The sequence below is a fragment of the Pelodiscus sinensis genome, chromosome 5 (assembly GCF_049634645.1).
Source record: "Pelodiscus sinensis isolate JC-2024 chromosome 5, ASM4963464v1, whole genome shotgun sequence".
Taxonomy (NCBI): Eukaryota; Metazoa; Chordata; order Testudines; family Trionychidae; genus Pelodiscus; species Pelodiscus sinensis.
The window spans coordinates 75,847,066-75,869,960 of NC_134715.1; the positions used below are offsets into that span (position 1 = coordinate 75,847,066).

A 22,895-nucleotide genomic window follows, 5' to 3' on the forward strand; every position below is an offset into this window, starting at 1 on the left:
CTTAAGTTGAAATAGTTTATTTCAGCTTTCTGGCGCTGTCTACACAGGAGGAAGTCCGAGAGAGAGCACTCTTCCTCCGACTTCCCTTACTCCTTGTAAAATGAGGGTTACAGGAATTGGAGCAATTCGACATTATTTTGACATTATGTTGAAATAACGGCTTGCTGTGTAGATGCGGACTCTGTTATTTTGGAATAACGTCAGTTATTCCGAAATAATGCTGCTGTGTAGACATAGCGGCTACGTCTACACTGGCCCCTTTTCCGGAAGGGGCATGTAAATTTCACCTATCGTAGTAGGGAAATCCGCGGGGGATTTAAATATCCCCCGCGGCATTTAAATAAAAATGTCCGCCGCTTTTTTCCGGCTTTTAAAAAAGCCGGAAAAGAGCGTCTACACTGGCCCCGATCCTCCGGAAAAAGCGCCTACTTTGAAGTAGGAATAAGAGCCTCCGGAAAAGGGCACTTTTTCCGGAGGATCGGGGCCAGTGTAGACGCTCTTTTCCGGCTTTTTTAAAAGCCGGAAAAAAGCAGCGGACATTTTTATTTAAATGCCGCGGGGGATATTTAAATCCCCCGCGCATTTCCCTACTACGATAGGTGAAATTTACATGCCCCTTCCGGAAAAGGGGCCAGTGTAGATGAGCCCAGCCTGTGTGACCAGAGCACAGCTGGACAGACATGAGTAAAGCCAAGAAAACAAGCATGAAATATTCAGTGACATCCATGCCTATGGAAGGACTAAATCTTGAAACTACAGGTATGTAAGTAGAAGAGGGGATGTTTAGTCAGACACAATCAGGTTATTTTCTTTATTTTTGGGGTTTGTTGAACTTCCCTGTGTTGAGCCCATATACTACCCCCCATCATAGACAATGTAACTTTTAAACTGAGTCCCAGAGAAGCAATTCTATGTGTTTTAATCTTCCTTTTCTCAGTTGCTGTGTAACACCTAACAACCAAGTAAAGCATGTTTTCCATGTTTTGTTAATAAAAAAATCACCTTTTTAAGACCATGTGTCCTAGAAGGTAGGAGGGTCTGTGTGCATGTGCCTAAGACTGCAAGGTCAGCTATTAAGGAATTTAGAGGGTTGTGGGTTTTTTTAAGCTCTCTCCACCAGGAGGGTTAAACAGCTTAAGGGCAGCCCACAGGAAGAAATACCCAAATGCATCTTCCTGCATTCTCAAAGGGGTTTTTGCATTTGGGTGATGGCAGCAGTACCATCCAAGGTCAGGAAATCTTTAGCCTTGAGGAGTTTTTAAAAAGAAGTCTTTAGTGGTGGCGTATTTTAAAGCCTTTTGCAGGCCCCCACATTCTTCATTCAAAGTGCCAGAGTGGGGAACAGCCTTGGCAAAGACATCACCAATCCATCTAAACTAGGGTTGTGACTGACTTACCTCCCCTCAAATATCTAATTTTCCTGCTCAGGGAAAGTCTATGGAATTAGACGTGCATCTGCTATAGCATAAAATATTGTGATGATAGAAAAGTACAGAAATTAGGTTTAAGAAATTAAACATAAAATGGAAGTCAATGGGAGATTCACTATTGACTTTCAGGGGCTCAGGAGTTCACCATAGGTCCAGTAGATTCATATATCAAATAAACTTGCAACCAGCAACAAGTTTAGGTTTATCTTCAGGGGATGTTCTGAGTTCTTGCTGGTCACGTGAGATGGAGCAAAAGGGACTTATTTGATTTGGGGAAATTTATTTAAGCAAACAAAAAGTGATAATTTGGAACACCAGCTCTAGTCATTCCACATCAACAGTGTCACTGTATTTGGGAATCAGTTGCTGCATCACTGTAAATTCAGATTTTGAGGGGTTAATTGTTTATTCTATTATTGAGTTATATACAACATTGCAGTGTGTCTGGGCATCATATAGACAATAAGATAACAAAGTTCCTTCTCCCTCTTCCCAAATTATACTTTAAAGAAACACCATTCAGATAAAGGGTAGGGAATGATATAAAACGTGCCAGAAAATGAAGTGGGTGAGCAGCAAGCTTTACATCTATAGTGAGTATAATGAACATTCCATAGTTTTTGTGTGGCTTTAGAAGAATTAACATTCTCTATCATCTATCTCTTCAACACTTATTTAAGGGGAGACTAAGACTTCCTGGAAGAAGTCTTAAGGGATTTATAGCAAATGTTCTCTGTGGTTACAAATTGGCACATTGCATGATCTCGGCCTTCTGCCAGATCTAAATTCGAAAACAGTCTATGCTACATCTCCTCAAGCTTCAGCTTTGCTATCCATTCTCTTTTCATGTGTGCGTGTGTGTACATGTAAGAAAAATATATTATATGGTCAGTAATTCTGTTTGCCATTAATGTACAAAACAGAAACTAGTTTAGTTTCCATTCTTGTTTTGGAATACTTATTATAGAACAGAATATTCTGAGACATTTGTTCTTGCTGACGACTCCCATTAGCATTTGTGAGTCATGCAGATACATCTAGCAGATTACACTACCGTATAAAGCCTATGCAGTGAACTGGAGGTGGAACAAGAGCTTGCTCTGATGCTAAACTGGGAACCAGAGACGACTGAGTTGTAAGCCTTACTGTGGCCTATGTGTGTGGCCTTGGCTAAGCCACTGGGCCTCTCTTACCAGTGGCTACATTGTAAGGTTTCAGGCCTTTGTCTGCAGCCATATTTGGGGAGCTAAAACACAGAATGTCACATCTCTCACATGATATGTAAATTACATGAAAACAATGTAATATCTCGCGGTAAGAAGGTGATCCTGTCCTAATAGCACCCACTATCACCAGATAAAGAAACAGATATTAAGATGGTATGACAGGACAGATTAAAGGGCTTGATGGAAGGGGAGAGAGACAGCTCTTTTAAAAACAAAAATACAGCAAGGCCCCTGGCTAATCAGGGGCAGCTGAGACAGGGCTGCTATAAATCAATTAAGGGCCAGGTGAGCTGACTTCAAGCTGCCCACAGGATCTCTTTAAAAACCTTCCCAGTGGGGGTGGGTAGGGGAGAGTGGAGAAGGAGTTTGGAGAGGAATGAGCAACTGATAAGGAGACTCAGAGGAGCTGAGCAGAACATCAGCACGGCTAAAGGCTGCAGGGTAAGGTGAGGGGTCTGATAGGGAATGTTTGGAGGCTCCCTTCCCCACCAAGTGGCCAGAAACTTCAGCTGGTGGCTGAGGACTGTTTATTCAGTCTTGACTGGCTAGGGGCATTGGCCCCATCACCCTTTTTTTTGCCAAGGGACAGAAGGCCAAACACTGAGAAAAGACAAGTGGGACTTATAATGCAGCCCCTGAATTGTGGGATAGTGGGCAGAACAGGGGTCTGGGACTCAGAAGTGGGACACTGCCACAGTGGTTAAAGAATACTTTGATGGCATTCTGGCAAAAAATCACTTATCAATGGCTGTGTTTTGTCTTTACGATCCCTCCCCCCCCTCTCTATTACTTATCTGTATAATCTCTCTCCTTCTTTATTTCTGTCAGTTGCATAACTAATTCATAACTAAATCAACCATGGTGGTGCGCTATGACTAGTTAAAGAATTGCTTTCCAATATGTTAGGATTGCTTAGAAAAGTGTTTACTAAATGTTTTAGTAATATACATGATCATGGTACAGCTAAGCCAGACTCAAGTTTCACTATATAAACGGGGGTTCAAAAGAAAGTTTTTGGAAACTAACTCCAGGACCCACCCCTAAGATCAGAGCTGTCAGACTTCAACACTCTGCTAATGATACCATGCAGAAGCTGGAGTTACCCAGATAACCAGCGGGAAAAGTTTTTCTGACTTATGGGGAGTGGTGAGCATTGTACACTTAGTGTGTGCATTCTGTGTTTATGACTGTTAAATAGAGGTTAAGTAGGATATTATGGTGTAAGGCTCTTTGCAGGATCTTTTACATTGAAAGATACAAAAGATTAAATCCTGTGTCCACAAGAAATGGGTGTTTGCTCTGAGTCCTTGGAGGAGTAGAGCCTGGAAGCTTATGAATTGGAAAAGGCTAGGGGCACCTAAATAAAATGGATTATGCCAGGAGTCCTTGGAACTAGGTAGAAGTGTTCAGGCAACATATTTAGAATAATGTTAGATGCCTTAGAATGTGTGTAACAGAATTTTGTGCAGTTAGCACTTTTTTTTTTTAAATCTGTACTGTGGAAAGAAACATTTACCTTACTTTGTGAATATTAATTTGTCCTCACAATGAGCTTGTGATACAGGTATGTGTGCTGAGTAATGCATTATTAATTTCTTAAGAGCAACGAAAGGCCTTTCAAGAGCTATCAGTGCCCACTCCTGCAATCTTAGAAAATTTCTCATAAGATACACCCACCTAATACCAGCAGAGGTTGATGACATTTAAAAGCTCGTAGGGAAAACTGACACATGTATGAGCAGAGCCAGCTAACAGCATCATCATAGTACACCTGGCTCTAAATGGGTAAGCAAAGCTCTGACTACCCTGAGCAGCCTTGACTGCCTGAGCCTCATGCTTATCTATTTTTAAAGCCAGTTTTGTACAAACACATGACCTTCCCTGTGTAACATCATATGAGGGCATGTGTATATGGGAGCCAGCAGCCAGGCCAGGTCCTTGGACAAGGTCAGGGAGAGGGGCAGCTCTGCATGCCTGGAAAAGGCAGGGCCTCAGGTAGAAAGGGCAGGGCTGAGGGCAACCGGCCCTCAGTGCCACGCAGACCATTGCACCCGTCCCGAACACTGCAGTTGCCCCGTTTGACTGTCCCTCCTCCTGCCCTCTCACCTTCACTCCCCCTCCCCCTCCTCCCGGTCAACAGGTCTAGATGTGTGTATTGTCTCTTTAGATCTATAATAGCCAGCCAGATAGGAGGGAGCTCGGAAAAAGTTCTAAGCAGAGGAAAATTTTTCAAAAACCACCAGAGAATTAGGAACCTTTAGAGATGTTTACCTAGTGGCTAGGCAAAGGAGCAGAGAGACACTTCCGCTTTCACTCCTACCATCCAGCGGTGGATATAGGGCAGGGTAGCTGCCCCGAGCTTCAACAGGCCCTACGCATGCACTACTACCTGTCGGCTGTGGCGTGAAACTGTGCTACCCGGGGTCCTGCACTTCAATAGGCCTGGGCCTCACAAAACTCTCATCTGCCCTTGCTACCATCTCCTAAGCATTTTCTCCCTATACTGCTCTTTTGGATCCTCTTACAGGGCCATAGGGAAAACAATTGTCAAGCTATTTGCATTTCCCATTCCGATTGTCCACCTCCTCCATTTCCTTGCCTTCTAGGGATGGGCAGCCAATCAGTCCTACTGCATAAATGAAGAATAGCAAAGAGTAGAAACATGAGCTCTTCCTTTCCTTGGTCTTGCCCCAGTGTAAATGGAGCTCTTAGAGTTCAGAACCAGCATGGGAGCAAGTGCTCCCAATTTCCTCCACAGCTCCTCCCTGGGACTTTCTGCTCATTGTCCACTAAGACCTCAAAGGAGGAAGGCTCCACCAGGCTTAAGGTTGGGAAGTTTCTTTTATTTACCCACTTCCTGATCCCAGGCCTGAGAGAATAGAAGGGAAGCGCAGTAGCTGGTGGCAGCTGGGGAAGATTGCTTACTCACCCCCACAGGCACCTTCCTGCAGGATCCTGAACTGAGGTAGCAGACTCAGTGGCAGGGTGCAGAATTGACACTGCATCTGGAGCAGCGAAGGGGAAGAAAGGAAATCCCTGGCTCCTTCCTTATCTCTATCAGTTCTGCTGTGGAAATGCCTTCACTTCTACCCAAACCCTCTCTTCTCCCCCAGTCAAACACTCTGTTTTTTCTACCAAGGCCAAATGTTCTCTCTCTGAGAAAACTGAGGAAGGATGAGGGGCTAGGGAGAGAGATGACCTGAACTCCTCCCCCCCACACACACACACCCTCCCCACACCCACAGGGTTGTACCGTCTAGTCTCTCACCCAATTCCTGCCTTTAAATCACTGGTGTAAGGAATAGAAGCCAGTCCTTCACAGTGTGAACCTCAGTGAAGCCAACAGCTTCTGTAGTCCCTTGGGCAAGCTATGTGGGGGAGAGGGGGTGGTACCTATGCTTCTGCAAGGGGCAGGGTCTAGGGCAGCCAGCCTTCAGCACTGCTAGAGTGCAGTGCCCCTCCCCCTAGCCCTTAGCACTGCTCAGAGTGTGTGCAGCCTAGCACTCCAGCACAGCGCTCCAGCAGGAATTTAAAGGGTCCAGGGCTCTGACCACTACCATTGCTTTGAATTGCTGGGTCTTGGGGCATCAGTCCCCTTTGCTCTCCTGCACTCCCTCCATCAGTGGGCCTGATGACCCTGGCCCATGGCAGAGGAGCAGAGCTGGAAGTCACTGAACTTTCAGGAAGCACTTTGATATGGTCCTGTGTAAATTTTAGCAAAGGGGAGAGTCATCGGCCGCTGTTGACAGATGAAGCTATGGAACAGCAGAATATATACTCCAAGAAGAATGTGACGTTGTGAGTCATTACCACTTTCACAGAACATATAACAAATTCTATTCCAAAGTATATTGCAAACTATTTCCCTTATAGCCCATTAGGAAAAAACATAATATCAATAGCAAATTACGATCTTTCCAAGTGAAGGAACATGTGCAGTGAACCATTTGCAAATGAGACATGGGATGAAGTATGTTTGCACATGAAATATTAATGGAACCACAGCACAAATAATTGTCAAGTAGTGATCTTTTCACACATTACAAATTCAATAAACACTAAATATAAACTGTTTGCATTTGATAATTTCCTCCTCTCAGTTGAGCAGAACTTGGTAAAGAAGGCACACTGAGGAGTAGGATATTTCATTTTATCCTTTTTTATTTCCTTCTCTTTTTTCCTCTTTTCTTTGAGTCCTGATATCTCTTGCTCTCATTGTCCATCAATATTGCCTGAAACCAGGGCTGGCCCGAGCCATTAGTGTGCTCTAGGCTCCAGGAGTGCGGTGGCGCCCGTGTGGGTCCCCCCCCCCCTCCTCCCGGGCGCCTGGTGCATGGGTAGCCTTGGCCCTGCCCGCCCTGACAGCCCCGTGTGGTGCACCCTACAATGGGGCGCCCTGGGCGGTAGCCCGGTCAGTCCGTAGCTTGGGCCGGCTTTGCGTGGAACTTCTTTAGAACTCTTGGAATCCTTTAAAACAGTTAAATTACACTTATAGCTGGAAGCTTTGACCCTCACCTAGAAAGGGTTTTGCCATAACAAGGGCTGAATAAATGAGAAAAATGTGATCCATGAGATTATGTTAATGCCGGAGGGGACTTCCCTATGGAAAAGTAAATGACACACCGAACAGTTGCTTTGCACATTGAACTAACCCATAAATTATGGTGACCATAAAAAAATAAAAGCAACAAAAATCATCTCTTGAAAAAAGGTCCTATGTTCTTTGGTCTCGAGCATTTGGCTGTTCTGATTCATTATGAAAGCCGCTTCCATTCTAATTGAGATTCAGTAAATCATCTCTTTTCCCTCACTTGTAATTAGATGGAGGGGTATGATGCAGTTATGGAATTGCTTTCTAGACAACCAGAAGCATCTTTTCAACTATACCTCACTGTGTATTCCTAATGTCTAGTCTCATTAGCATCATGTACTGGATGTTCCCATCTTTTTGTATTTTTGAAAGTTCTAAATTATTAGAGACCATCCTGAACCAAAACACCCTGACTTTTGGTAGTGAAGGGGGTGGATCTAAAAGTGATTCAGATCAGACCAAAATTTCTCTTTTTTTTGCTTTCTCAAACAAGTTCTCTGAAACAAAATCCTGGAACTTGCTGTTATGCCCCTTGATACCAGCTCCTTAAAACAGATATTGAAACTGGATAGTCTTTCCATGGACTTCACTGTTTTAGAACAACCCCCAAAATCCTAATGCAGGGGTGGGAAACCTCAGGCCTAGGGGCTGGATGCCCCCAAAATGTCAGGTCACTTTTGTACAAGCCATCAATATCAGCATTTTAGGACAATTTTTTCACCAAGTTGATTTAACAAAATTAGCAAGTCTCAAGTCCCAAACAATGAACCTGAGTCGAGTCACCTAGGTGACTTAAGTCAGACTTGAGTTCAAGTTGTGGGATTTGAGTCAACAACTCTGCCACACACACTCACTCGCTCTCTCTGCCTGCATGGGGTTGGAGGAAGCCCACAATCTACTAGGATGCCCTCCTCCCACCTTCTCCCTTCACCCCCACCCCCAGGCTCTGGTATGCAGGGGAATGCTGGGAGTATATTTTTTTTTTCCCTCAGCTGGGGGGCCATGTCAGAGAGGGGTTTTTTTTGCTTCTGACTTCTGTGCAGCCCCCAACTGATCTTTTTTATTTTTTTTTTAATGTGGGTCAGTGCCCCCGAGCCAAAAAAAGTTCCCCACCTCTGTCCTAATGTTTTATGTTTTGTCAGTCTTTAAGGTGCTACTAGACTACTTGTTGTCTTAAGTTTTTCCCGTTATAGACTAATTTGGCTACCCCTCTGAAGCTAATGTTTTATGCCATTCAAGGACTGGGAAAAATTTTTTAATGGAAATAATCTCTGGTGGTTCCAATTTCCTGTTCAGGTATGTGTTGGAACATCACATTGGACACCCCCTGAGCTTTAAAAGGGTTTGAAATCTGGTTCTATATCAGAATTTGGTGGTGATGTGCCTATCTTCCAAAACTTGTGTACGTCAAAGCACCTTCCCTGCCTTAGTCCACCATGTCATTACCGCTTCATTAATGCTCTGGTTGATACACTGTGTCCCATTGTACTTGTGCTATCATTAAATACAGAGGTCTCTCTCCTTTGCCTTTGTTTTGTGGATCATTCTGTACTTTTAGTTTCATGCATGACAATAACAGGTTTTTATAATAGCTGATTTACAATAGCACACCAACTTTTCCTTTTTCTGTTCCTCCACATGCTCCTACAAGTCACCAGCACATTTTGGAAGGCAATTTATAAATACCTCCAGCGTTGTCTGCTTGAGTAGGTGTCAGACTGTTGCATTCTGCCATGATTTCTGTTACCTTTCATTTTCAGTAAAGGTGCTAATGTTTCTTTTCTATTTCCTAGCAAATTCTTAATGTGCTGTTGGGTTTAGATTGAAGTACAAAGTCAACCAACCCTATGTGAAGCCAGAAGAGGGAGCTCTGAGACAGATAATAATGGGACACTGTGTCCATCATTAAATACAGAGGTCTCTCTCCTTTGCCTTTGTCCTCAGCCAATACAATGTGACTCCTCAATTTTTTTTTAAATCTGCATCTGAACTTCCTTGTTGTTCTCCATCTTATTAGGCAAAAATTAAAATAAATTCAAAACCGTGCTCTGTACAAAAAAAATAAGGGATGAGGGAGTAGGATTGGTAAAGTATTCTAAATCACCAGTTCACATCTATCTTCTGGCAGGAGTAGCTGTTACCAGCTGATGTCAGTGCAGTGGACTGTGAGAAATGAGCTGGTGGTCTCAGTCTAGTTTGCTCAGGCCAGGTGGCTGCATCACCAATAGCACATGACAAAATTGCCACTATTTGGCATTGTCATGTTTAGCCAGAGGGCAATGGTGGGATGGAAATGGAAACGGAACCATCACTCCCTCCAGCCCTGGTCTTAGGCACGTTGTCAGAGCAATGTGGGGTAGCTTACAATGTTAGTGCTCCTGAAGTTGTCATTACAGGACTTCAATTTCCAAAGCTGTCAAGCTGACATCCTTCACTAGCACACTGAGCTTAAAAAGAGAGAGAGAAAGAAAAGGCAAGAAGACACATTAGATCCATAGAATTCACTAATACAACATGGAAGATTTTTGCCCACGAAAGCTCATGATACCATCTACATTTTTTGTTAATCTCTAAGGTGCTGCAAGAAGACTGTGGGTACATCTACACCAGCAGTTCTCAAACTTCTTGGGCTCTGGAACCCTGTACATGCGTAAAAATTTATGCAGAGCCTCAGTGGTCCACTGATTGTATGTGTTGTACCTATCGATGTTTCCAGTTTGTCAACCTCGCCAAGCCCCTGGAGATGTCTCATGGAGTCGCTGGGGATCCGCGGAGCACAGTTTGAGAAACACTGATCTAGACTGCAGGCTTCTTTTGGAAGAAACTTTTCCAGAAGAGATCTTCCGAAAAAACTTCTTACAAAAGAGAGCGTCCACATTGCTTTTTCAATGCGCTTTGGCAATCTGCTTTTTCAAGATAACAGTGTGGATGCTATCTCACATTTAAGCTGTGATTACTATGGATGAAGTGATCACCAGGACACCTATGCTTTTTCTTCTTCTTTTGAAAAAACTCCCTCTTCCGCATCCACACACGTCTTTTTCCGAAAGCTCTATCAGAAAAGGCGTTCTTCCTCATAGAATGAGGTTTTCCAGTGTCAGAAAAACCCTTGTGTTGTTTCAATTTTCTTTTGAAAGAATGCAATAGCAGTGTGGACATAAGTGAAGGCTTTTCAGAAAAATTTCAGTTTTTCCGAAAACCCTGCAGTCTAGACCCATCCTATGTGTTTTTCCAGTTACAGACTAACATGGCTACTCCACTGAAACTTTTTTATATGGGGACTTTTTAAATAGCTTCTGAGTGGAAATGGGCCATTTAATGGGGGAGAGGGGAGTAAAACAAAGTCACTGCTTGCATTTCAAATAGAAACCTATGAAAGTTTCACAAACCTGGAAGGCAGAAAAGAAACTCTAGCATTGCTGCCAACCTGACTACATGTCTATTTGATGTGAAAATAGTATTCATTGTATTTTATATCATGTACTTAATTTTCTCTCCGTCTCACAGAAAACACTAGTTTAACATATCTTGCTAGAAAGTCAATGCTTATTTCACTTTTGTCTTGAAAACCAGTCAAATTAATCACTTTCATTTTTCTTTAAGATGTTATGGTTATTGATTTATAATTTGTATGTATCTTTCTAATGTGTGTTCTCTTGTGGCTCTAATTTGAGAGTGTACTCTTTGTAACCTCTTGATATTCCCAGCCATTAATATACAAAATGGAAAGTGGATAAAGTTCTGAGAGGTTCCTAATTACAAACTCTTTGTACCTTTTATAGAGCTGTTTGTTCAAGTTACTTCTCTTTTCTTGAACCATCAGAGAAACTCATAACTAATGGGGAAAAAATAAATTATGGACTGGTTTAGATTTATCTTTGTTTTGAGTCTTGAATGAGGAAACTTTATCTGTATGCTTGTCGTTATCAATAAAATATCCTGGCCTGTCAAGAAATCCATAAAACTGTTAATTTTTCTACTGGACAGAGGGCGCAAATACCCGACTGTCTGATAGAAAACTGAGCAACCCTAGAATTTTCCTGGGACAGCGCCCCTCCTCTCCAGTACCCCAGACATGCGCAGGGCCCAGAGCAACCCCTCTGCCACAGGCCTTGCCTCTGCTCCACCCCTGTCCCTTAGTACTGCCCCTGCTCTGTCCTCTTCTCTCCCTCCTCCCCCCGCTGATGCAGGGCGGCAGCAGAGGTCACCCTCCCCCACTCACTGTGGTGGCAGGAGCCAGAGCAACCCAGCAGCCTGCTCCACTCTGCCTTGCTGCCCAATCCCAGCCTCTGTGCCTCACTTCTTTGCAGCAATAGGAAGCAGAGCAACCTGGGATTGGGGCACTCCACTTCTCTCTGCCCCAGAGAAGTAGAGTGCAGCTGGCCAGGAGAGGGTAGTGTGGTGCAGGTTGCTGGGCTGTGCTGGCTCTCACCACTGCAGTGAGGGGGGATCCCTGCTGCCACTCTGTGCCAGGCCTCCATAATTCCCTGAGTCCCTCCCATCCGTAGGACAGCTACTGCAGGGCCCCCCCAAAAGCATGAGGCCTGAAGTGGCTGCCCTGAACTATCCTATGGTTGGGTTAGCTCTGTCAATAACTCTTAGTTAAGGATGGTACTAACTTGGGCAGGAACTGTCAGGTTATCAAGCTAAAAAACTGAGATCAGAAGGAGGTTGCCAAGGGAGTAATCGGCAGTCACTCCTTGACCGGAGTGAAGTATGTTGGACATTACTGAGTTTGAGAAGCCAGAGGGGGTAGTAGCCCTGAGAAGTGGAGGAAGTTTGGACAGGTGGTAAACCCAAAGGTGCCAGAGGATAGAAAGGAGGAGTAGAAGAGAGCCCAGAGAAGTGGCAAGTAGGTCTGGGAGTAAGTAGCTCAGTTGTGGCATATAGGGTCCTTGGGCTGGAACTCCACTGTAGAGGATGAGCCCAAGTTCTCCTACCAGCCACTGGGAAAGTGACACAGCCTTGGATGTACCATGGAGGACTTCCCGGAACAGCAGAGGAGTACCTTGTCCAAAGAGACTGACAGGCCATCCCTTTTGGAGTCTATAGTGATTGGCCAAGTCACGAACATTACTCAGTTCTGGAAGGAGAGAAAATGCCCAGATGAGCCATGAGGAGGCACACTAGTGGTGAGTAACAAAATCTGTTACACCCCAATGTGCAAGGTTTAGTACAATACAAAACAAAAAGACATCCCTTCCCAGGGAGCTTGCAAACTTAATTAGGAGTGTTTACAGCTATGTCCCTAGTTGACGTAGAAATACCAGAGGACCTTGCATTATTTAAAACCATACCAGGTGTACATGCAGTTGGAAGGAAAAAACCTACACAGATTCAAAAGTTTAACTTTATTATAATACCCCTGGAAAAATTATCCAACATTATTTTGTGCCATTTTATTAAATATCTTATTTCATATATATTTTGAGGACTTCATCATTTTAAAACAATGTTATCATTCATCCCGCTGATTAATCAGTATAAGTTTCAAACATTGTTTATGCTGTAGTATCTCTATTTCTCAAAGGGTACGTCTACCCAGTAGCGCATACCTCGAAATAAGCTACACAATTTGAGCTACGCAAATTGCATAGCTTATTTCGAAATTTGGTGTTGTGGACACAGCACTTACTTTGAAATAAGGCGCTATTCCACTGACTGCATTAATCCTTGTACAATGAGGTTTAGAGGAAGTCAGAATAAGAAGCCCATATGTACTCTGCTGTGTAGACTAATCCTAAATGAGAAGTAGACCAATATGACTACATTTGATGTGACAGTCAACCAGGAAATACAAAGTGTTCTAGGATTTTTTTAATCTTACATTATTTAAAAAAAAACAACCCAAACCAACAGTTCTTACAGAAATAATGCAGTGTCCTTATAATTATTCACTTATTCACAATCAATCACTGTTTAAAAGAATCATTTAGACTCATGGCTTTTAAAACATATTCATCTCAGTTACCTGTTACACAGATAAGGAGACCACCGAAAAAATACCTTTTTTTTTTTTTTTTTTTTAAACCAGCACGTGATTCAGTATAGTGGTACAAAAATACCAACAAAGTAAGATGCACTTCTTAAATGTGTCTGATTCTCAGTTCTCTTGGAGATGACCAATTTTATATAAATCTGTTATAGAATCTTCCTTTCACAGATTGAACACATTTTGAAGTGTTTTACAATAGGATGTTGCACATAAGACTCAGACATTTTGAAAATGTACTTAGCAATATTTGCAGAAACTCAGCATTTTTTAATATGGACACTTGCTTTTCTAACTGTTACCCACAACACAGATGCAGTAGTGGGCCAATGTTGATTTCATTTATTCATATAAATGTGGAATAACGCAATTTAATAATTATTCTTGATTTACTCCTGTGTAACTGACATCAGAATCTGGTCCTATGCCTTATGCTCTTTTTTTCCCCTTGCAAGGAAACACTGAAACCTTTTTATTATGGGATTTGAGACTCCAGAATGTGAAGGGATTAGTGTGTTTTCAAACAAAACTTTGTAATTTAGTCATTTGGTTCTCTTTCATACTGATAATTCTCTCATTTAAAAAAAAAAAAATGTGCTCCAATGAATTCGTTGAGCCGGGTCCATTAAAGAGCAACAGGGAACTTTGAACAATAGATGCTTGTTTCACCGTCACTGTAAATGCTTAGAGAGCCCTAAATTGCCTTTTATACTCAACAGCCTGATAACAAAGAGTGATTTTTCTTTTTTTTTTCCAATTGATTTGATGGTTCACTTGAGCTTTAAAAACATTACATAAATCTTTACAGCAATTACAGAAGTCTTTTGTCAAGTTTAATTTGATTTTTTTCATGGTATAATCGTTTATCTTGAAACTAACTCTATCAAACTAACCCAAAATGTGCTTTACTCTGGGTTCATGTGCTCATTAGTTTTGAGAGATTCCTTCCTGAACCAAAAAAACCTAATTGTTCCACAGGAATTCAATCCTGCAATGTGCTGAGCTCCTCCTTTGAGGTATGGCCAAGTGCCCTCTATTCCCTCAGTATCATGAGGAATATTACTAAGGGAATTCAGAGTCTTTGGAATGAGCAAGCTCTAAATGTCTCTCCTAATTTTTTTGTTTTTTACAATTAAATGAAGATGTGTAAATCTCTTATTATTAACATTATGAAACATATAGATCCCCCTTTTTAACATCAAGCAGTACAGCAGCAAAATACTTTAACTATACAAAATTAATCTGCCATTTTATGTTGACTAGAACCTGACTCTAGTGATATAATGCTAGTGAAACCAATTTAAAATCAGTTCTTAGTTGGGATTTGCTATCTCTGTCTCCCTGTTTGAGTTCAGATTTATCTTTATCTTGGGACTTTAACCATGGAGATTAATTACCTATATCTGCACTGGAGCTCAAGAAACAATTTCTAGTTGGGGTTGAAATATCTGTGCTGTCTCTGATCAACCTAGAATGCTGAAACTAGGTAGCAAACATGTAGTTACATGGGCAGCAGGATGAGCTATCAATTCTGAATTCATCCTGAACCCTAGCATGTGCTTATCTAATCCATTTCACTGCTAGTATAGACATTGCTTTTTTTGGCATGCTAGATCAATCAGCTATGCCTACCAAAACTGGGATTTACCCCTTTCAGTTCCAGTGTCCACATGATATCACAAGAGTGTATTCCTATCTAACTTCACCAATACAATGTAGGACTGGGTCTGAGGTCACTGTGAGCCTGTCATCCTTTGTGTGAGAGATGGCTTTGAATATAAAACTTGGAAAACTCCTGTGAGCTCCTCCTCTCACTATTGTAGCACTGGTTAATGAATAACAAATCTTTTGAAAGTCCACCACTATAAACTTGTCCCTTTGCTGCTGAAAGCACCTTATGAAAGGACAAGAGCCATGTATGTTGCATGCTCCATTGCTTGAATGGGAGTTACTGAAAAACATACTCTTCACTGATGCTGTTGGTGGGAAAAATCAATGCATGCTGAAAATTCTCCAGAGTTTTGCCGATGTATAGGACCACTGAGAACACGTTAGGTTTTGCTACGTCATCCAGAAAAACACATAGGTCAGTTGTTTCAAACTATACATGGCTAGCATATTTTGATTTATGGCTAAGGCTCTCTGTCACATGGTTACATCTCATTTCTTCACTTGTGCATTTTGAATTTATTGTTTCTGTTTTTCTCTTCTGTCGTCTTCGTTGAATGCATGTGATTGACTGACTAGTATAAACATTGTGCCACGGAATTGGAAGGCCCAGACCTCCCTTTTAGTCTTACAGGTGTTCAGCTACCCTAATGAGGGGTGCAGAATAAGATTCTCTGTGCCTTAATTGTGGAAAAATGTCCCTGCATTCTGCATCAGGCAGGAAATTTGGTGGCCTTTCATTTAGATGAAACTGGGAGATTTTTAATTAATTCTGCATGAAAATGTAGATCGCAATTAGCACAATAGTTCCTCTGTTGTTTATTCTGAAACACAAATTTATTTTCTGCCATCTCTGCTTTCAATTAATACCCTGGAGATTTTTGCACTAACAGTGCATATTGGTATCTCAGAACTTGTGGGGAGGCTGGATACTTCTGCTAAAATGATTAGCAGTGAAATAGCTAATGGCCTATATTTTAATTGTCATCCTTTGGCTTCAACATCAATGTCCATAGAGAAGAACAGGACAATTCATACCTTCCAGAGCTACTGTTATCAGCAGACACTTAATTCACATTTTTAAAGTTTTCTTCTCAACCTTAAGGGCTTAAAAATGTTCTCTGTGGGTGGGTGGGTTTTTTTTTTTTTTTTTAATGAATCTTAGATTCTGAGATGAAAACTATGGGTAGTAAATTTGGTGGGCCTTAGAATTGTGAAATAAATGGCACCTTCTGTATTGGCAGGTGGTATGTTAAATTTAAAAATCACCAATGGGCTGTTCTAATAAACTGACACATGGATGACCTGGGTACATTTTTTCGCGTCGCTGTGGAACTTTCACTCTCCGTTTGCGCTCAAATTCATTCAAGTTCATGGCAAAACTCTTGTGACTTGAGTGGTGCAGGAATGGCCTCTGTCTTGGATGGCTGAGAAACAAATAACAAATCTTGTATCTTGGCAATGGGTTTGACTAGATGACCCTTCTGGTCTCTCTAACCCTAGGTTTCTATGTTCCACGAGCTGATGGAGTGATGCTCTTGAGGGAAAAGGAAAGACAATGTCTGGGGAAGGAAGGATGCCACAGCTCTTGGGTGCTCCTATCCCTAGTTTCTAAGGATTGTTCTTATTGTAGCTAAGTGGAAAGAGTTTTTCTTCTGTTTACAGAAATGGGCCAGCAAATACCTTTCATGTACTGCTTTGTGAGGAGGGAGCAAGGTTGTAGCAGAGAGAGATAATCCAGAATAAAACAATTGGTAAAATTACAAAGGCTCATATCCAGTCTTCAGCCCCTAACTATGCAGAGGCGAATGTCTCCTTGGATGTAGCAGTGGGGAGGGGGGGAGGAGTTCATTCTCTGTCTCCTAGAGTAACTCTCATGCTTGCTCACACAATGGGCTCCATTCTGGTCTCGTTGACATTGCTGTATATATTTACAACTGTGTAAATGAAAGCAATATGTGCTTTATATTTGTTATAACCACTGTGATAAAATAATGGATCAGATTCATCTCTTGTGTAACATAAGGGAAGAATTTGGATTCATCCCTTGTGTAACTTAAGGGATAAATTTGGGTGAATATGTGCAGTTTACCTAGACAGTATTCTGTTAATGAAGCCATTATTCAAATAAAGAACTCCAAACAAAAAAATCGTTACTGCGCACACTGGTTAACATTGTTTTGGGGCCAGAGTATTGAGATCTGTTATGCAAACAATAAAAGAAGAATAAATGCCAACACACAGCTGCTCCACTGGAATAATTGTGCCAAACTAGCATTATTTTTTAACATACACTCCACTCTGGACCAGGATCCATTGTTTGGTAGTGGCTGTATTCCTGTAATATTGCACATGATGTTGTAAACATCGACTGATCTGATTGGAGGTGCCCTGTAGTTAGATCTGAAATCTGAAACAAAGAAATGCAAATAAATGTTTTAGTCTCTGAATGCCAGGGAGGATTTAACATTGTCTAATTCCTTTTGCCACAGGTCTTGAATTGCAGGAGCATCTGATAAACAAGGAATTAAGAAGAATGGGGACCTTATGTTCTTCCAGAGAAAGTCTTGTGAGTAGGACAAATATCTTTAACTAGTAATTGAGCAATAAGAAAAAACAATGGAATTATTAAAACCAAGAGTTATTTAAATGTTTACCTGTTTGTGCATTTAAACATCCCCGATGCCTTTTCAGCAGATAGTTTTGCTTTGCATTGATCATCTGACAGATTCTGATTCTACTTTTTTCTTCATCTGTGAAGCTTATGCACTAATCAATATTTAAAGGGTCTGTGACTCAGAAATTATCTAAGTAACAGATGTATAACCATGTGGATGCTATCAAATGGGCTATTCTTTCTTGAGCTCTTTGCCAAAAATAAAAAAGAATACATGTATTTCATATAGAATTAAAAGCTCAAGCCTAACTGAGAACAGCAAGGTTCAATAGATTGGAAATTGTTTTGGGATTTAGGAGACTAGCCTGTGGCAAACTACCTAATGTCTCTGTGCTTAGTTTCCCCATCTGTAAAATGGGAATAATAGTATACACTTAGAGTATATTCACATCTGCAGATCAAAGCCTGAGAGTTCTGTATAGTAGTAGTAGTAGTAGTAGTAACATAATATACAAATACACAGAGATTAGAGCCTGAGACTCCACTTTGTCCCAGATAATTACTGGCTGGCTAGAATGTCCATGGTACTGTGCATATCATGGAAGTGTACATCGTGTGATGGGGTCAGGCCAGATGGTTACAAGTAAGTAAGAGAGAGCAGGTATATTAACCGCAGGTTAAACAAGTTCCTGTTTCCCTGGTAACCAAACAAGGTCTCCCCTTGGTTAATTAAGGCACCTGGATGTAATCAAGAACCTGCTAGAAACAGCCAAGACAGGTTTGATTGGGACAGATGGAGCCAATCAAAGACCAGCTGGAACTGTTTAAAGTCTCCCCTTTAGTCAGTTGAGTGATGGGAAGAAGACATGCTGCTGAAGAGCAGGAACAATAGAAATGCTGTCAGGTACCAGAAGGAAACTTTGCAGCTACAGAGGCATGGGAAAGGGAGAGTCCTGCCTGGCAGGTGGGCAAGAGGGGAACAAGCCCCTTCAGGCCCTAGAAGTCTGAGGGACATAAATCCCTGCTAAAGAGCGAGAGACTAACAGATGTAAGAAATCTAATCTGTTATCTCCACACCCAGATAGGCCACCAGAGAATAATTGTTTTTTCTCCTCGCTTTTCCCCATGCTATGCCAATGATAAGAGTGGTTAAATCAGACTACGGCTTGCCTCTGAAGTAAACAGAGCTGTAGTGAGCTACGGAGGCAAGCAATGAAACCAGGATTTGCCCTTTTCCCCAGACAAGGGAGATAATACTCAGCCTACTGCTGCCCAGAAGCGCAGGACCCACTGTGAAAATTAGATTTGTCACAATAGCAGTTCATTATTTGTTGCCAGTGCATGGGATAGAAGTGGTCAATATGCCAAAGTCCTCTGAAGGATTTGAACAATTGAGGATCCCAAACAATAGAGGAACGATTGATGTGCCCATGTGTGAGCATTGGAGTACATTAACAGGAAGGAATACTTGGTGCTGATCTGAGTCTTGGTGGATCTTAGTGATAGGTTCCTGCACACTTACATCAGGCAGCAAAAGTGTGTGATGTAAGAATGGCTAAGTAAATATAGTTTGGTTCTCCCTCAGTTTCACATAAGATTTAAAGGCTGAAAGCAGAGCAAGCTTGCTTTACTTTCACATAGGCTGTGATGGAAAGGCTCCATGTCCAGAATTAATATCTACATCAATCTTCACCCACAATGGTGCTGTAGGTCTGCCTTTTCTGTGAAGCTATTGTAGATCTGGGGTGGAGTGAGTGTTCTGTGATAATTATCTGATGATTCATTTGGCCTACCTGGTCCATACGCGAGGAAGAATCCCCTCATGTTCATAAGCTCATTGTCATATCCATGCCACCCATTCTGCCAGGCCTCCTTTTTCCCTGTACCATTCTCCCAAAACGGAAGATTCGCTTTACTCTGTGGGGGGAGGGGCAGAGAGAGAAACACAAGTTGCCATAAGAGGGAGCTTTTAAATAATGAAAGAACTGGGTAAATACTAATTGTACTGTAACCTTTATTTTGAAATGGAGTTTATGTCCTGCCACCATAGATGTAGGGCCATAGTAGTCACAGATGGAAAAGACTTATTAGATCACCAAATCCATCCCCCTGAAAGGGCAAGATATCGTCACCAATAGGGCATATAGCAAGTATATTGAAACGACACTTCACTGGAAATGGAATGCAAATGAAAAAGGAAAGCACATAAGAATATTCTTATATTGTTATTGCCTTTGGTGGTATATAGCACCTTATCGTCAGGCCCTATGCTTGAGGCTAGCTAGTGGGGAAGAGAACCTTTTCCATTTCTACTCCCCTCTTCTCTGGTTCTGGTTGGTGAACATGGATACAAAACTGTTCCATATCACTGAGTTCTACTATGGCTGCTTCTTAGCAATGCCATTTTCTGACCAATTTCTGTTCCACGAAAATCAGTGGAACAATTTGTGGTATTTTTTACTTTGCCCTTACTAGTGTCATAAAAGCCGGAAAAGCCGGGGGGGGGGGGGGGAACCCCTTATTCAATAACTTGGTCCAATTCATCCTCTCAGTCCAATCAATACAGAAGTCTTCCATACAAAAAAATCTCAAATTGTCCTTTTTGCTTGCTATATTATTGGAACAATTAGGTTTCCTTTAGGAGAATATTCCACAGACCTGATTTAAGAAGTTTTTGCTGATAACATTCGCCTTATGTTTTGTTTTGCTTAGTTTTATACCAGTACTCCTTCGTGGACCACTCCAACAATGGTGGAATTTCAGGATGGTAGTGGGGCCAGCAGCCTCATACTCAGGGACATGGCTTGCTTTTCATCCCATCCCCCTGAGGGAGTGAGGGGAAAGTACTTGCATTCTGTGCACACCTCACACCTGTCTGGTGAAGGGAGCTCACCAGCCAAGTGTGAGAGGCATGCACAGACTGCAAGTACTTTTCCCTCACTCCATTACAGTGTGTCTACACAGCAGGGCTTAACTCGAAATAAGCTACGCAAATTGAGCTACGTCAATTGCATAGCTTATTTCGAAATTGGGAGCATTTACACAGCACTTCAAAACAGAACACTCTTCCTCTGACTTCCCTTACTCCTGATACAATGAGGGTTACAGGAGTCGGGAGTAAGAAATCCTCCAGCTTTGACAGTATTTTGATGTTATTTTGAAATAACTGCCTGCTGGTGTAGATGTGGACTAAACCTGGCAATGGGATGAAAAGGAAGCCGCATTCTGGAGCGCATGGCTGCTGCCCCCTCTACCTTCCTGAAATTCCACCCTTGCACTCCAAACAATTCTTTTCCTTCAGTGTCTACATTCCTTAGCAGCTTGTACACCAGTGTTTCTTAAACTGTGTTCCGTGGCACACCAGTGTGCCACGAGGCAGTCGGAGGTGTGCCGTGGAGAACAGAATTCAAAATGGCTGCCCTTAAAGGGGCAGGCTACTTTTATTGTCGTCCCCCCCCCCCCCCCCCCCAAAAAAAACTTTCCCTCAACTTCTTTTTTTCCCCCTCAACTTTCTCCCGGACTCTCCCCCCCCCCCCCCCCAACAAAAAATCCTTGGTGTTCCTCAAAAAAGAAATTGTTTGTTCTTTGGTCTTAAAAAGTTTAAGAAACGCTGTTGTACACGGTCATTGTATCTCCAGTTTGTTTTCACTTAACCATGTTACATAGAAATAGTACTTTTTGCATTAAGAATTCTCTCCCAGCTCAATAAAAATAGTTCTGTAGTACTTTTCATCCAGGAGGCACTTAGAGGTCTTAATAAACTGATGTACAAACAATATGGGTGGGTTCTCTCAACCATCACTGGATTGCATCCTCCCTGGAAGGAAATGTTGCAGCTGTTGAACACCATACAATGCCACACACACATTTTTGGGCATGAAGTAAAGAAGAGAACATGGTTGTCTGAAACTGCAGAGGGAATTTTAAAAGACCATAATGCAATTATCAGAGTTGGAATTTTGCCAGAACCCTGGAGTTAGCATACTTACTGTTTTAAAATGGATCATGAGATCCTGGATGAACACAAGTAGTCGGGAATCAGGATTTCACTTTTACTTCTCATCCAAAAAATGACACGTTTTGCAGTGCCTACTAACACCATGCTGAGACATAGGATCAGGACTAGAGCTGGGTAACCAGTGAGAAATAATTGTATCCCTTCAGTGACTTCTAAAAATAATTTCACCTCATCAACCAACGATATGTTAAAATGCCCTAGCCTCATGAATGACAGTAGTATTGATAGAGTAGGTCCAAGAGAAGAGTGACAGTCTGTACATCTTGCATCCATAGCTCCGTTACGTGTGGATCAGTGATGAGACAGGCATCTTGAATCATTCTTTCTGGTTTACTTATACTTTTGTCCCCCTTGCCATCTCCCGAATATCTGATCATGAATAAAAACTGTTGGACCTATAACAATTTTTATTCTAAAGTGTAGGGCTCTTTACACTGCTAACTGCAGGAACCCTTTGTGGATCAAGGCATTTCTTTGCATCTAACAGGCAGCAGATGTACTCGGTAATTGAACCAATCTAGCTGACAAATTAAAGTTGTTGTCTTGTTTCCATCTCTTTCACTGACAGCACTCTGAGCAAGCAGAAGAGGAAAATGGACTCCGTCTGCTTTTCCTACTATATTGTCTGTCTACACTATTCTGCTTAATGTAGTTCCAGGAAACTATCTGTTAGTGGGCTACTCACCACAGAACAAGCTGTACAGCATTTTTTAGCATCAGCTCAAGCCATGCCAAGTCTTATCTGAGTTACGGAGTTCCTTTGGAGATATCATGACATAGCTGAAGCTAAATCTTTTAAAAGCATTGTCAGATATTATGGACTTGGCTGTTTCTCTAGCAACATCAGACTCAGGAAACAGAATGCCTGTGGCCACCAGCCCAAGTACAGAGAATAGTACCTTACTGCAGATGTGAAACGCAGTCAGAAAAGCAGCAACTTCTATCTCGGTTTCTGGTATATGGGTGAGAAAACATGCTACTTTCTTTTACATTGGCAGATGGTTATATGGAGTCATTAATAGCACTGACTTCAGACAGTGTAATATGAGCAGGTGCTATACAACTTCTCGGACAGAGCTTTCCAAGATCACCACACTCCTGACTTACAACAAAAACCTCTTGGTAACCCTGTCCTGCGCTTCTGTTGAGAAGAGAATGCCAGTAGCTCAGAACTCTGCCAGTTGCATGATTATTTTGTGATATGCACAAATGGGAGCTAGAATAAGATTTGACCAGCCCATTTCTCGTATCTAAATTAAACCAAGACTGAACATTGATCTGTAACAAGTGAACCATAAATGTGCAAGACCATTCCAATTCTGTAACCATACTGACATTCTAAAGTTTTCCTGC

The 22,895-nt window shown here is 42.0% G+C and overlaps 1 protein-coding gene and 1 long non-coding RNA gene across 4 annotated transcripts in view; one reads left to right on the forward strand and one right to left on the reverse strand.

The window, feature by feature from the left end:
- Positions 1–2,558: 2,558 nt before the first annotated feature.
- LOC102450432 (uncharacterized) lies at positions 2,559–22,862 on the forward strand. Its single transcript, XR_012904260.1, has 3 exons — positions 2,559–3,097; positions 17,400–17,476; positions 22,111–22,862. It is a non-coding gene; the product is annotated as an uncharacterized LOC102450432 (long non-coding RNA).
- The window catches only part of ENPP6 (ectonucleotide pyrophosphatase/phosphodiesterase 6), a 93,571-nt gene continuing 83,255 nt past the window's right edge, over positions 12,580–22,895 (reverse strand). For all 3 annotated transcript variants that reach the window (XM_075930286.1, XM_006130175.3, XM_006130174.4), the window contains 2 exons: positions 19,318–19,441; positions 12,580–17,317 (listed from right to left, as the gene is read on the reverse strand). In XM_075930286.1, coding sequence (XP_075786401.1) covers positions 17,112–17,317; positions 19,318–19,441 — 330 coding nt within the window. In that variant the 3' untranslated portion in view covers positions 12,580–17,111. The remainder of the gene's footprint in view (positions 17,318–19,317; positions 19,442–22,895) is intronic.